General features: G+C 47.3%; 1 protein-coding gene across 10 annotated transcripts in view; it reads right to left on the bottom strand.

Moving 5' to 3' along the window:
* Positions 1–284: 284 nt before the first annotated feature.
* znf462 (zinc finger protein 462) overlaps positions 285–16408 on the bottom strand; it is a 59484-nt gene continuing 43360 nt past the window's right edge. For all 10 annotated transcript variants that reach the window (XM_081390638.1, XM_081390630.1, XM_081390629.1 and 7 more), the window contains 7 exons: positions 15908–16099; positions 14748–15027; positions 14376–14512; positions 6573–6796; positions 4083–4275; positions 2787–2886; positions 285–2283 (listed from right to left, as the gene is read on the bottom strand). In XM_081390638.1, coding sequence (XP_081246764.1) covers positions 2076–2283; positions 2787–2886; positions 4083–4275; positions 6573–6796; positions 14376–14512; positions 14748–15027; positions 15908–16099 — 1334 coding nt within the window. In that variant the 3' untranslated portion in view covers positions 285–2075. The remainder of the gene's footprint in view (positions 2284–2786; positions 2887–4082; positions 4276–6572; positions 6797–14375; positions 14513–14747; positions 15028–15907; positions 16100–16408) is intronic.

The raw sequence follows: 16408 nt of genomic DNA, 5'->3' as shown, positions 1-16408 counted from the left end.
TTTAGTGAACAAAATGATTTTAAAATAATAACTGTAATAAAATAATTCGGTAAAACTTTACAGGGTGGTTTAATTTGTTACATTATTAACTAACAGCATTTATTAACCTTTGTTAATGTCAGTTAATATAAGTGTTCATGTTAGTTCGCAGTGCTTATCGTAAAACAATATAAGAATATGGAAAATCCTTTCACATGATCTTGATGTGTTTGACCACAAATAAATCATCATAACTCAGACCTGTGAGTGCGAGTCCTCCACAGAACACGACGGAAGCGCGCGCGTTTAGGTTATCTGATAACTTTATTACCAAGTTAAAAAAAGACAATGAATTACAATATTTACAGAATATAGAGAAATCAAAGGAATAAAACTGTAAACAACCAGTCTAGAAGACATCACAACCCACCATCAGAAATCATCAGGAGTTTCACAGAAGAGAGGAGATCTAAGGTCAACTATGGCGCCGAGAGTTAAAGGGAAACCAGGAAAACTAAAGCATATATATATACAGATATCCAGTGTGTCACAAGAGTCTTAAAAGCTTATTTCTGATGGTCTTCTACACGGGCGTCTTTTAGAAAGGCTGGGCTACTCCTTATGAAGGGCTTTTAAGGGTACAAAAGGTTTTTTTTTTCTTAACCAGAACATTTACAACAGCTTTGAACAGTGGAGAGCTAAAAACGGAAAGAGACGTCATCTATTGATTTGTATTTTTCTTCTCTCTCTTTTTTTACTTTTTTTTTTGTTAAGTTAAATATCAGAACAACACTTAAAGGAACAGACCCCGTTCAGTTTCAAACACTTAGCTTGGAGTTTATACACGGCTGCAAAACGGCATGCAGATTACCCAGAAGGCAACTGGGTTTCGCCCTCAGCAATGTCCAGTCATTGCTCGGGAAAGACAATCATATCTTGCTTTGGGACTTTGGGAAGCGACACTTTTGGTACCGAGGAGAGGTTCTGTTTGACCGATGACCGATGCGCTCGTGGATCCAGAAGCGTCTAACATATAAGGCTTTGGGGTTTTCGAGCAGCAACTTCCATCACGTACAATCTCAGCCTTACGGGGGAAAAGCTTCCGGAGAAACTGGAGAAATCCCTCTTTTAAAGGAACAGTCCGAGTTCAAGAGCCGGAAGTGACGGGATCATGTTTCCGGTGCAGTAAAACACTGAATCTCGCATCTTCGTTCCAGTGTAAAAGCTCTTGCTTGTTCTGAACCCGGAATATTCCTTTAAACATCCGTACGGGAGGAAAATCTACCAGAGATCGGCAGAAACAAGGGATTTTTTCATCCAACGATGTTCCACACGTCTCGTTTAAATCGTTATTAAAGTGAAGTGGAAGTGAGCCAGGAAGAGGTCGAAATCTCCAACAAAAGTAGCAATTTGCTACAAGTTTTTTTTTTTGGGGGGGGGGGGGGGGGGGGCAAGTGTTGATACTCTAAAATCATGTCTAAAAGAATCAAGATTATCTAGATAAACAACTATTCCTCAAGGAATTCGGCTACGGGAAGATTAACACAAGGCTAAAATGTAAAAAAACTGAAACCGCGTGTCGGTGTTCCGACCGAATCCGAAACCCTTCCCGCGTTTTGTATGAATTCGCCTCTGGTTTCTCGTCTGTGACGAACGTGACGCGCGATACACCGTCTTGAAGACTATCAGTGTGTGTGTGTGTGTGCGTTCACCACGGCGGAAGACATTCGATTCTACGCTGTTATCTTTCATAAACCAATGGGAAAGTGCATTGAAAGGAACATGAGAGAAGGGCTTTGAACGTGGAAAAGCTTACGGACTGACTCGGGATTCGAACGGAATATCGACTTCGTGGTTTCATTCACTATTGGTTACCAATATATCAACATCTGTCCTGAGGGACCAAGTCACACTTTGTAAAATTCAGTGTAAGATTCAGCAACTGAACACACATCTACCGATACTCCAAATCTAGCTTTTTTTTAAACCAAAAAACAAGCAGCCAAAACAAAAGATAAACAGACGGACAAACGTACGACATTCTTAACCGCGTCTAAAGCCAAACGGCGTGTCTCACTACAGCTTTCCTTTCGCTCCTAAGGGTCGTTGTTTTTGGTCTCCAGCGTCTTTTCGTCTTCCTGGTTCTGAATCGGACTCTTGGATTGGTCAGATTGATCCGCCCCTGCAGCGTCCACAGTGTCGGTGGATTGGTCGATCCCCCTGTCAATCACAGCTGCTGGACCAATCAGAGGCAGAGCCGATGAGGGAACAGGACTGTCTTCTTTCTTGCTGTCGTTAACAGTCCTGAAATCATCAGACGTGTGTTCAGCTTTACTGGCTGATTAATGTGGCACATTTTATAAGGGTTAAAGGGTTCATTCAGCCGAAAACTAAAATCCTGTCATTAATCACTCGCCCTCATGTCGTTCCGAACATCCAAACACGTCTTGAATTGATTTTTGATTCCCAATCAACACCCAAGATTGTAAAATAAATCTAAATGCACTTAAATTTGGTCAAACAGAAGCTCAAGAACCAATGAGGTTTGTTCTCGCGTATGAAACAACCTTCTGTTTATGATTAATATGCGAATCAAAGCCTAAATTCAGTCCGTTCATCATATAAGAAATCGTGGATTAAACCGCTTCATTCATATTGACCATCTCTTTATAAATGTTGTGAAGCGAGTTTCAACGGAGGCACAGAAATCAAAGAAAATCGCGCTTTGACGATGTACGGGTTTGGAACGACACAAGGGCGAGTAATTAATGACAGGATTTTGATTAGATTTGAATCGTGAGACTCACATGCCGTGCCGAAGGACGTGTCGTTCCCATTCAATGCTCAGCGTGAACGTGCGTCCGCAGAACTCACACGGATAGCGTTTCACAGGAGACTCCGGAGCACCTGAAACACCAACACAAATTTAACACAATATTCACTGAGCGAACGAGAAAAAAGCTTCTTAAACATTCCACACGTCTTCAGGATCTTTCAACAACCAATATAGTGACATTTTACATTTACATTCATGCATTAGACAGACGCTTTTATCTAAAGAACACTGCGTTCCCCGGGAATCGAACACATGGCATTGGCATCGGGATTTACAGTAATGCTTTAGCTCAGGTAATATATATATATATCAGTATTTCATTCAATAGATATTTCTTCTTAACCCAGGGTTCGTACAGACACTGTAAAATCAAATTCCAGGACTTTCAGCACGACTTTTGGGGTTTTCATGGGATACAATCAGAGATCTCACATATCAGACGGGTTGCAGCGTTGACTTTGTGTGGATACCCAAGGATATTTAGTTTAATGTGAATGATTAACATCGAGTATTATACATATTTAGTATCATTTGAAAGGTCTCAGTGCGACTGGTACAAATGTCTCATTTCCAAATAAGTAAAACAAAAGATAATAAGGCTTTTAAGAGTTTAGGGATAACTGACACACAAAGGAAAGTGGTCTCTAGACAAATGGTCTCCATTTACCTGACATAATAAATTCAATTGATCAATTGTTTCGTACATTTACGTCGCCGAATCGTGACGTTTTGTGTAAAAGGCCCGTAATGTGAGACACTACAGACAAAACCATTGTTTTTTTCAGATTTGAGCTCAAAATTTCTGGGAGGAGAGTATTTAAATGGAACACGCAAGCTGATTTACTAAGGTTTGCGCTCGTCAATGTACTGGTGTACTTTGCGCCATTATTTATCGCCCAAAAAAAGGATTGATAGCCCCCCTTAGGGTAAACAGAACACAACAAACATGAATGCATTGCAGATATCATTAATGTCAATATTTTAATGTACAACATAATTCGAGGATTTAGTCTGATTCGAGGGGTCTCAGAATACTACATCCTGACTGGAGACAGGCGGAGCTGAGGGGGGGGGGTAATTCGCTCCCGATAATACTGAAGGAGATTGTATATGAATACAGTGATAGGCGGCGTATTCCTATAGGTATATACAAGCTTGACTAACGTGACCTTCATGACCTAGCGTGACGCTACGCTTGATAGCGTTATATTTTTGACCTCCTGTTGATTATCTTTACCCAGAATGAGGGAATCTGCTGAACTGTTACCTGTGTCCTCCGTCTCGTCCGGAAGCTTCTCCTCCTCTTCCTCATCCATCATCTCCTCCTCCTCTTCCTCTTCGTCTGCCTCCTCTTCTTCTCTCTCCTCTTCCTCGCTGCTGTTCACGTCCTTCATCTTGTCCTTCATCAGCTCCAGCTGGTCCAGGTTCACCCGCCCCACCAGCTCAAAGTTACGGATCACCTGCGGATCAATTGGAATATGGTATAAAACATTGTGAATAAAGCAGCGTTTCCATCCCATGTGTTCAAGAGAACAAAATCATCACTTCCTGGGAAATCGGTGCACAATATCAGTAATAAACTGTAAGTTTCTGCAATCAGGCTGTTTTTCCCTCCATCATAAATGAGTGCGTCTCAGAGCGTCAGACAAAACACAGTCGTGTGAGACGGATGGGGGCCGACACTATGCTGGTGTCTGGGGGTTCAGGGACATCATTAAAGGTGCAGTAAGTGATTTCTGAGAATCATTGCTGAACACTGTTGATATATGAAATCAACCCAAACAAACACACAATGCAAGAGTGGATGTCTCTTTATCATAGCAGAAGCGAAGCAAACTAAATCTTCACGAAAATAAAGCAAAGATGATGAACGAACGACAAGGAAGAACAAAAAATGAACATACAGTACACAAGAGTAAATACAAACAAGAGTTCATTGTTAGCCGCCAGAAGCACATTCTCAAAACCAATGTTACTCACGTATGGAGCAGATACTACTTTTGAACAGGAAATGACTAAAGGGAAAAGTCGCCGTAATCTTTACTGATTTTGTCCGTAATGATCACTGAGATGCACATTCAGACGGGACTAAGATCACAGAGAAGCTCTGATAATTATTACTTTACCCCTCCTCTCCATGTTACACTTTCTCCTCCACCATCACGAGTGGACACACCCCCTACTGCTGATTGGATCACTCTCTCTCCTCCCCCATGACTAGTGGACACGCCCTTACTGCTGATTGGCTCACTCTCTCTCCTCCCCCATCACGAGTGGACACACCCCCTACTGCTGATTGGATCACTCTCTCTCCTCCCCCATCATGAGTGGACACACCCCTACTGCTGATTGGATCACTCTCTCTCCTCCCCATCACGAGTGGACACGCCCCCTACTGCTGATTGGATTACTCTCTCTCCTCCCCATCATGAGTGGACACACCCCCTACTGCTGATTGGATCACTCTCTCTCCTCCCCATCACGAGTGGACACGCCCCCTAATGCTGATTGGATCACTCTCTCTCCTCCCCCATCATGAGTGGACACACCCCTACTGCTGATTGGATCACTCTCTCTCCTCCCCCATCATGAGTGGACACACCCCCTACTGCTGATTGGATCACTCTCTCTCCTCCCCCATCATGAGTGGACACACCCCTACTGCTGATTGGATCACTCTCTCTCCTCCCCCATCATGAGTGGACACACCCCTACTGCTGATTGGATCACTCTCTCTCCTCCCCCATCATGAGTGGACACACCCCCTACTGCTGATTGCCTCACTCTCTCTCCTCCCCCATCATGAGTGGACACACCCCCTACTGCTGATTGGATCACTCTCTCTCCTCCCCCATCATGAGTGGACACACCCCTACTGCTGATTGGATCACTCTCTCTCCTCCCCATCACGAGTGGACACGCCCCCTACTGCTGATTGGATTACTCTCTCTCCTCCCCATCATGAGTGGACACACCCCCTACTGCTGATTGGATCACTCTCTCTCCTCCCCATCACGAGTGGACACGCCCCCTAATGCTGATTGGATCACTCTCTCTCCTCCCCCATCATGAGTGGACACACCCCTACTGCTGATTGGATCACTCTCTCTCCTCCCCCATCATGAGTGGACACACCCCTACTGCTGATTGGATCACTCTCTCTCCTCCCCATCACGAGTGGACACGCCCCCTACTGCTGATTGGATTACTCTCTCTCCTCCCCATCATGAGTGGACACACCCCCTACTGCTGATTGGATCACTCTCTCTCCTCCCCATCACGAGTGGACACGCCCCCTACTGCTGATTGGATTACTCTCTCTCCTCCCCATCATGAGTGGACACACCCCCTACTACTGATTGGATCACTCTCTCTCCTCCCCATCACGAGTGGACACGCCCCCTAATGCTGATTGGATCCCTCTCTCTCCTCCCCCATCATGAGTGGACACACCCCCTACTGCTGATTGGATCACTCTCTCTCCTCCCCCGTCATAAGTGGACACGCCCCCTACTGCTGATTGGCTCACTATCTCTCCTCCCCATCACAGGTGGACACACCCCCTACTGCTGATTGGCTACAAGTGCGTTGTGCTGCTCGGTCCAATCAACTTTCAACAACATTTCTCAAAAATCGCTTACTGCACCTTTAAACGTAACTTTAGTCGTGAAATAAACATACACGACAAAACGAAAGTACACAGAAGCATAAACACATCTTCACACCACAGTAATGCTATCTAGGTCAGAACAGGCACCTTGTGTTCCTCTCGCAGGTGGACCTCCAGCTCGTGCAGAAGCTTGCTGTCGTAGTAGCAGAGCTGGCACTGATACGGCTTCAGCTCCTCGTGCTTCTGGATGTGCATCTGCAGGTTCTGCTCGCTGGAGCAGGTGAAGGTGCATTTATGACAGCGGAAGACCAGGCCCTCCAGGTGACGGGACAGCTTCGAGCGCGAGACCTCCAGCGGCGCCACGCGCTCCTCTGAGACACACACACACACACACACACACATACACACACAATCAGTCCCGGAAACCTTTTATTCTTAATGCATTACAACTCTTCCAGCATGGAGCTTTTCATTTTTTTTCTCTTGGGTGGGTGGGGCATGCGCGTAATTTGCACGGGGGTTACGGGGGTTATGACCCCCCCAAAAATCTGATCCAGCTAATATAACCCCCCCCCCCCATATTAAAATAAATATGAAATATTCCGAATGAATACTTTTGTTCGTTTTCTTTATTTCATTTGCCAGCAAGAAAGATAGTATCATATTTTAAATAATCTGTAATGTACTTCCCGCCCACCGCACCGCCGACTACTTGGTATTACCCAACCCGCTTTCTCTACCAAGTTTGTTCACTATATTGCGCAGTCGCTGGGATGAATGGTTGGAGAAAGCTGACGGTGCATGCTAACGGATGGAAAGATGAAAAAGGACACTGAAAGGCAGCCAGACAACGATTTTTCATTGTTGGTCGACACCATTTTTTACAGTCTATGGTCGACACCAGCCAAAAAGAGGAAAAATCCTGACCAAACGGAGGTGCGTTTCTCAAAGTGTGAGGCGCGGGCGCGTGCGCGGCCCACTGCTGGGGGGGAATAGAGACATGACAAATGGGGCGCGACAAACAGGTTTTGTGCCCATCTTTTTAATTCCTTTATTTATTGACCATACACTCAAAACAAAACAAAGACACATTTAAATGTAAGCCTTGCTGAACCTTTTTACACGTAAGTTTAAAAGTAGTAGCTAGGCTATCACTTTATGGTTCCCATGGAGACGCGTCATTCATTGCTTGTCACACCGCAGCCACAATAGCGCTGAATGAATGACTGATGATCTGCTTTTATTTCTTTTTATTCAAAATTTCACAAATTTGTTAGCTATAGCAGGATATATCTGATATTCCGATTGTCAAATATGTGCAAGTGGATGTGTTTTGTTGTTTAAACACCTTTATAACGATCGCGTTAGTTGTATGCGCAACGTATTTTAGGTAAGTTATCTTAAAATACCTAAAAACAAAAATACGTAAATTATTAGGAATTTACCACCTCCGGCTCAATTTGAGATTATTATCATTATTTTTATTTTTTTATATTTTTTTTGTTCTTTTTGCAGTTTGCAAAGTGACAAAATGAATCAAAGCACAACTAGTCCACACTTTCCCAGTTTCTGAATTTGATGTTATCAGAGGCTAAATGCAAACACAATTTTTTTTTATCTACTTTTGAGTCTTATTTCATGCAAAGTGATAATATAATTGCACTTTCATTTTCTCTCTTTGAAAGTTTTTAATGCTGTTATTTGATGTTAAGTTTTTAAAATGTGATGTTAATAAAATACATTTTAACAGATAAACTTAAAGATTTTGTTAGTGGATGGTGAGTTCCCTTTCAAGGGAACTCCCGTTGCGTCGAGAATGACGCTATGGGGAACGCTTTGCGTGATGACGTCTTGAAGCACATGTAAAATCAGTCCAATGGTGTGGCGGAACGTCAGAGGCGGGTGACGTCACGTACCAGGAAGCTATAAAAGCCGGCCCGAAACAGAAAACGAAAGCTTTCTGAGTCTTCAGTTGCGCTCTGTGTTGAATCTGTCCGTTTATTTGGTGTTGTCTGTCTATATATATATATATATTATTCAGTATGGCGAGCAAGCAGCAGTTTAGAGTGTGTGTCCATCCCTGCCCGCGTTATTTAACGGGAGGTGACACACACACTCTTTGTGTTGTTTGTTTGGGAGAGGAGCATGCCCAGTCAGCACTCGAGGGTGGTGACTGTGTGCATTGCTGTGCGCTTCCATTGCGGACGCTCCGATCCCGTTTGGCTCGGTTCAATCCCGACCACGTTCCCCAGGGCTCGGGTCCCGCCGCGGCTGAGGCTCGGCGGCGATCTCAGACCTGGGGTTCGCAAATGGATCTGTCAGTGGATGTTGAGACGGGCTCTGCCTTATCTCAGCCTCTTACTGACAGATCCAGTGCCTCTCATCAGGGTGTGGAAGCACGCGCGGCGGTTTCTTCCCCCCCGATGGAGGCACCAGTACTGCAACTTTCCAGCTCTGAGGAGTTGGATGTTGTGAGTATTGATGCTGAGTCTGAGGATTCGCCACCTCAGTCTCATGCGTTTGAAGAATTGCTTGATGTTATTACTAGAGCTGTTGACAGACTTTCAATTGAGTGGCCAGAGGATAGGCAGGACGTTCGTTCGAAAAGTAAGCTCGACGAACGCTTCCTGCCATCTCGTGCGCAGCCCCAGCGCAGGAGCCTGCCGTTTTTCCCCGATCTCCACACCGAGGTGTCGAGATCGTGGGGGAAACCAGTGTCTTACAGAGTTTATACACCACAAACATCACACTACTCCTCAATATATAAATATAAAGAGTATGGTTATGGGGAGATGCCGAAGGTGGAAGAGACGCTTGCGGGCTATCTCTCTCCAGCAACGGCATCTTCCCTGAAGGCTCCTACACTCCCCTCTAAGCCAGTTAAAGTAACATCTTCCCTGGTTCATAAATCATATGCAGCCGCTGGTCAAGCCGCAGCGTGTCTGCATACGATGTCAATCATGCAAGCATATCAGGCTGAGTTATTGGGGGATTTAGAGGAGGGCGGGGGGATTGGTCCTGACACGGTGGCCGAACTACGCAGAGCCACAGATCTGTCTCTCAGGGCCACCAAGGAGACCGCTAAATCTATCGGGCGGTCTATGGCAGCCCTGGTGGCCACTGAGAGGCATCTGTGGCTCAATCTAAGTGATATCAAGGATAAAGAAAAGCATGTCCTCTTAGATGCTCCGGTCTCCACTGTTGGTTTGTTTGGCGATGCAGTTAACGTTGCGGTAGCAAAATCACAAGAAGCCGCTAAACAAGCAGCTGCTCTCCAAAAACTTCTTCCCCGCCGTTCTTTCTTTGAGGCTGCTGAGCGGGAGCAGCCTCACTCCTCTAAAAAGAGCGCTGATCATCGTGCCACTCAGAAACAGAGTGTGTCCTCCCGTGCTCCCCCACAAAAATCTCGGGGACACGGAGGGCGCGCTCAAACCCAGCAGTCTTCGAGGGGTAGAGCGGATCTGCGGACCGTTATTACAGCCAAGAAGGCTGCTGGGAAGAAATCCTGATGTCCGAGGGCTCAGGACATATGAGGGTAGTCCCCCCCGAAGCAGAGCGGTTAACACCTCTTTTTACGGTGCCCGTCTCTCTTCGGTACCCTCAGGGGACCGTTCTGCCAACCCTGCCGCCTCCGGTGTTACAGGGCGCAGCGATCTCCGGCGAGCACATATCTCAAGGACCACCCGGAAACGTAGTGGCCTCGGGATGCCCGCCCCCTCCGAGGAGGGTGTTAGAGCAGTCTGTTCGGTCGTTCCCTGCCGGTGCGCCGTTACAGGGCGACGAATTGACTACTCAACAACAACGAAATCCAGAAACCAGTCTCGAGAGGCTGGTACCTCTAGTAGAATCTTTGACAGCGTGGAAGCTACTGTCGAATGTTTCTCGTTGGGTCCTGCAGACCGTGGAAAAAGGGTATCAGATACAATTCAAAAAACGCCCACCTCGGTTTATGGGGGTCCTGCCCACAGTGGTGGGCCCCGAGCAGGTTCTGGTTATGGAACAGGAAGTAAACACTCTGTTAGAGAAAGGGGCCATAGAATATGTACCTCCCTCCAACAGGGAAACCGGATTTTACAGCCGGTATTTCATAGTTCCGAAAAAGGACGGGGGATTGCGTCCCATTTTAGATCTTCGAGTTCTGAACGAGTCAGTCATGCAGCTCAAGTTCAAAATGTTAACATTGAGACAGATCGTGCCACAGATCAGGTCCGAGGACTGGTTTGTCACGATAGACCTCAAGGACGCATATTTCCATATTTCCATCCGTCCGTGTCATTGGAAGTTCCTGAGGTTTGCTTTCGGGGGCAAAGCATACCAATATCGTGTTCTTCCATTCGGCCTAGCTTTATCACCCCGCACTTTCACCAAATGCATGGATGCAGCTCTGGCGCCGCTGCGCCTCCAAGGTATTCGCATCATGAACTACATCGACGATTGGTTGATTTTAGCTCAGTCGCATCAGTTGGCGGTTCAACATCGAGATGTTGTTCTCGCCCACATGAAAGAGTTGGGGTTACGGCTGAACGCCAAGAAGAGTGTGCTTTCTCCACTCCAGAGGACCACTTTTTTAGGCGTAGTTTGGGATTCAGTGTCGATGCAGGCGCGCCTGTCACCGCCACGTATAGAGTCCATCCTTGCAGCTGTGAAAAGTGTAAAGCTAGGCCAGCTACTCACTGTCAAACAGTTCCAGAGACTGTTGGGTCTCATGGCAGCAGCGTCCAACGTGATACCTTTTGGACTGCTACACATGAGGCCCCTGCAGTGGTGGCTCAGGACCAGGGGGTTTTCCCCGAGGGGCAACCCATTTCGCACAATCAGGGTCACGCGGCGATGCTTACGTGCCCTGGTTATGTGGAAGAAACCTTGGTTCCTGTCCCAGGGCCCAGTGTTGGGAGCTCCTTGTCGTCGCAAACTGCTAACGACGGATGCTTCCCTCACGGGTTGGGGAGCGATCCTGGAGGGTCGCTCAGCTCAAGGTCTGTGGGAAGACCATCATCGTTCCTGGCATATCAATCGCCTAGAGATGTTAGCTGTCTTCCGGGCTCTGAGGAGCTTTATCACAGATCTCAGGGGACACCATGTGCTAGTACATACGGACAACACGTCGGTAGTCGCCTATATCAACCACCAAGGGGGTTGGCGCTCGCGCCCGTTATCCAACTTGGCACGCCATATCCTCTTGTGGTCCCAGGGGAAGTTACTGTCACTCAGGGCAGCTTACATCCCCGGGGTCCAGAATATAGGAGCAGACACTCTGTCGAGGCAGGGGCCGAGGCCCGGGGAATGGAGGCTCCACCCCGAGGTGGTGGAGCTGATATGGAGGGAGTTCGGCCAAGCACAAGTGGATCTGTTTGCGTCTCGAGAGACTTCTCACTGTCCACTTTGGTTCTCCCTCACGCATCCAGCTCCTCTGGGACTGGATGCTATGGTTCAGACGTGGCCGAGGCTACGTCTGTACGCCTTTCCCCCAGTGGCTCTGCTCCCGGGAGTTCTGGAGAGAGTTCGCAGGGACCGGGTTTGCCTGCTTCTTATAGCCCCGCGTTGGCCGGGCAGAGTATGGTTTCCCGATCTGGTCTCCCTCCTCGACGGGCATCCTCTGGAGTTACCCGTCAGGAGAGACCTTCTGTCCCAGGCAGGGGGCTCAATATTTCACCCCCGCCCAGAACTGTGGAACCTGTGGGCTTGGCCTCTGAGGGGGCCCAGCTCATAGTCAGGTCTCTCAACTGAGGTTGTTGAGACCATTCTACAGTCCAGAGCTCCCTCCACGAGGAAACTTTATGCCCTGAAGTGGAGAGTCTTCACTTCTTGGTGTAGTGACCGTCGGTTGGACCCAGTTAACTGCCCAGTTGGTACAGTGCTGGAGTTCCTGCAGGACCGGTTCACAGCAGGTCTAACCCCGTCCACTTTAAAGGTTTATGTGGCGGCCATAGGTGCTTACCACATTCCTTTGGGTGGAATGTCTGTGGGGAAAGACCCTTTGATATCTCGTTTCCTTCGTGGCACTTGGAGGCTGAGGCCTGCAGTTCGCTCTAGGGTGCCACCATGGGACTTGTCCATTGCGTTACAAGGTTTGTCCCTGGCCCCCTTTGAGCCAATTGAGGAGGTTCCTGAGAAGTTTTTAACGCTGAAAGCTCTTTTCCTTCTTGCTATTTCCTCTCTCAAGAGAATAGGGGATCTCCAAGCGTTGTCGGTTGCTCCGTCATGCTTGGAGTTTGCTCCGGGTATGATCAAAGCATTTCTTCATCCAAGACCGGGCTATATCCCCAAGGTCCCCACTAATGTGGTCAGACCTATTGTTCTGCAGGCCTTCTGTCCTCCTCCCTTTCAAAATGCGGACCAGGAGGCTAATAATTTGCTTTGCCCTGTGCGGGCGTTAGACGCATATGTCCACAGAGCTGCCCTGTGGCGAAAAAGTGATCAATTATTTGTGTGCTTTGGGTCCCCTAACAAAGAAGGTCCAGTGTCTAAGCAAAGGATGAGCAAGTGGGTGGTCGAGGCTATCTCACTTGCTTATGAGGCGGCTGGGCAGCCTTCTCCTTTGGCTGTCCGGTCGCACTCGACGAGGAGTATGGCGGCCTCTAAGGCCCTTATTTCAGGAGTTTCTTTACAGGACGTCTGTGATGCGGCAGGCTGGTCCTCACCGCACACTTTCGTCAGGTTTTACTCTCTGGATCTAGACTCTGCTCCAGGGTCTCATGTTTTGTCTTCCTAGTGCTGCTCTCCAGATTACACACAGGACAGACATTCGTAGCTATGGAGGCGTTGGTATAGACGTTCCCCATAGCGTCATTCTCGACGCAACGGGAGTTCCCTTGAAAGGGAACGCCTCGGTTACGACTGTAACCTCGGTTCCCTGAAGAGGGAACGAGCGTTGCGTCGCCTTGCCATATCTCCTTCATGCCTGTCAGCTCGACTTCAGACTTTTACGAAGCTTTCGTTTTCTGTTTCGGGCCGGCTTTTATAGCTTCCTGGTACGTGACGTCACCCGCCTCTGACGTTCCGCCACACCATTGGACTGATTTTACATGTGCTTCAAGACGTCATCACGCAAAGCGTTCCCCATAGCGTCATTCTCGACGCAACGCTCGTTCCCTCTTCAGGGAACCGAGGTTACAGTCGTAACCGAGGCGTTTTGGTGATGCCCACCAATATGTGAAATCTGTTCAGAATAAAGGTGCAAGCTGCACTCCAGTGTGCCACCCTATATTTTAATATTGAGAGTTGAATTGTGCATAATACATTTGCTGCATGTAGGTGCCAATACAGTGATGCAATTGATTAATCTTTAAGTTTTTTTTTTTTTTTTAGTTTTTTTTTTATAAGATATTGAACACACAAAAAATCAATTAATTGGAAGCTGCCACTGCTGGCTAGTGCTTAAACACTGTGTCATTATGGCATAAATAGTCAAGTGAACAACTGCATTTACGTTAAGTAGCCTAAATCAGTAAAAGTATCACAATGTATTTCTAAAACAGGAACGGCAAATTACCTTTTACACAAGAAAATTATTCAATAAATAAATTAATAAATATGCAGCGAGTTTAACCCCCCCAATGGTAGACCCAAAGTTACGCCCTTGGGGTGGGGGACAATATTTTTTCACTATTCTCCTGTATCTGTATCCTGGTATTATTGTAAAAGTTCAATAAACAGATTTTTTTTTCAAAGAAAAGAAAAAAAAAGCGAGTTTATGCATGTGACGTCACTGTCAGCTGGAGTGAGTGCGGTTACACACACACACTGAGTGGCAGAAACACTGAGCGGCAGAAACACTGAGCGGCAGCATTGGTTTTCAGCCACGAGTAAAGTAAGGAAAAAATAAATAAATGATCAGTGAGCCAATGAGTTAAATGACCCACTGATCACAGAGAGCCAAAAGACAACCAACATCGAAATAAACTGATGAAACGCTAATAATGAACTGATTAGAAATGTGGAGTGTCTCACCTCTGTGCAGGACGATGTGGTCGATCATGCTGGTCTTGTGTTTGCTGTGGTAAAGACAGAAGGGGCATCGAAGGTCTTTGAGAAGCTCCTCCGATCCACTGCTGTGACCGCCTTCCACATGCAGCGTGAACGTAGACCTGACACACACACACACACACACACACACAGATATTCTGATGATTAGATTCCAGGCATTTCAAGATCAGGGTTTCTCAAACTGGGGTTATAAAATAAAATAAAATAAAATAAAGAATAAAAAAAAAATTATAATAAAAATGAAATATTTTATAATATAATGATAACGTAAAATTTACGTAAACGTAAATGCGATGCGAGTCCGTTGGGATAAAAGCGTATGGATGAAGATCTTACTTGTAGCAGGTGAAGAAGGAGCAGTCCTTGCACTTGAAGAGCTTCTTCCCTCCGTGCCGGTCCCGGTAGTGTCTGCGCAGACTCTGCATGTACCCGGAGCTGAACTCGCAGAACTCGCAGGTGAGGATGGAGTCGGGTCGGGCCGGAGCAGCGGGAGCGTCGGGAAGAGGAGGAAGAGGAGGGGGAGGAGGAGGAGAGACGTCAGCCTGGACTCGAGACGCCTGCTGGAAGTGACTGAGCTGCTGCTGAACATCTGCTGGCTCCAGATACGCCAGAGACTCTGAGACGAGACGAGACGACAGGGTCATGAAACAGATGTGAACAGATATGTACATCACTGAAAACACTAAAAACACTCTGAACTGCAATTATACACTCATAAATCATTATCGGCAATTTTGTTCTTCCGGGTTGAAAAGCAAAGTCGAGGCAACGTCAGGGAATGTGAGGTAGAAGTGCCTTCGGAGTGTGTGATTGGCTGAATGTGAGGTAGAAGCCCCTTCGGAGTGTGTGATTCGCTGAATGTGAGGTAGAAGCCCCTTCGGATTGTGTGATTGGCTGAATGTGAGGTAGAAGCCCCTTCGGAGTGTGTGATTGGCTGAATGGTAAGTAGAAGCGCCTTCGTAGTGTGTGATTGGCTAAATGTGAGGTAGAAGCCCCTTCGGAGTGTGTGATTGGCTAAATGTGAGGTAGAAGCCCCTTCGGAGTGTGTGATTGGCTGAATGTGAGGTAGAAGCCCCTTCGGAGTGTGTGATTGGCTGAATGTGAGGTAGAAGCGCATTCGGAGTGTGTGATTGGCTAAATGTGAGGTAGAAGCCCCTTCGGAGTGTGTGATTGGCTGAATGTGAGGTAGAAGCCCCTTCGGAGTGTGTGATTGGCTGAATGTGAGGTAGAAGTGCCTTCGGAGTGTGTGATTGGCTGAATGTGAGGTAGAAGTGCCTTCGGAGTGTGTGATTGGCTGAATGTGAGGTAGAAGTGCCTTCGGAGTGTGTGATTGGCTGAATGTGAGGTAGAAGCGCCCCCAACCCCACTAGCAAGATCACTTTTGGGACCTCTATATTTATTAAAACCTGCACCACACATGACCCCCCCCCAGCCCTCCCCCCCCCGCTTAAAATACGTTCCTGCGGCTATGTGTGTGGTGTGTGTGTGTGTGTTACCGGTGCAGTCTGGCTCGAGGGGAGTGTTTTCGTCGCTGTGTTCGGCGCTGGGGCGTGTGGAGCTCCGGCCGGCTCCGGCTTTGAGTTTGGGAAGCGTGAGTGTCTCTCCGTGCTCCTGCAGCGAGTGCTCCTTCAGCTGGCTGATGGTGGCGGTGGAGAACGCACACGACACACACTTATACGTGTGTTCACCTGCGACAGAGACACACACCGCATCAAACCACTGCAACATCCGACGCCGATAACGGAACATTCCGAGCCAAAGCCACTGCGAAAAACTGTGTATAGTTTAAATGAAGAGTGTGTGAGTGAGTGAGTGAGTGAGTGAGTGAGTGAGTGAGTGAGTGAGTGAGTGAGTGAGTGAGTGAGTGAGAGAGTGAGTGAGTGAGTGAGTGAGTGAGTGAGTGAGAGAGTGTGAGTGAGTGAGAGAGTGTGAGTGAGTGAGTGAGTGAGTGAGTGAGTGAGTGAGTGAGTGAGTGAGTGAGAGAGTGTGAGTGAGTG

The sequence above is a fragment of the Scardinius erythrophthalmus genome, assembly GCF_964197995.2.
Source record: "Scardinius erythrophthalmus genome assembly, chromosome: 17".
Taxonomy (NCBI): domain Eukaryota; kingdom Metazoa; phylum Chordata; class Actinopteri; order Cypriniformes; family Leuciscidae; genus Scardinius; species Scardinius erythrophthalmus.
This window is presented reverse-complemented; position numbering and strand designations above follow the sequence as displayed.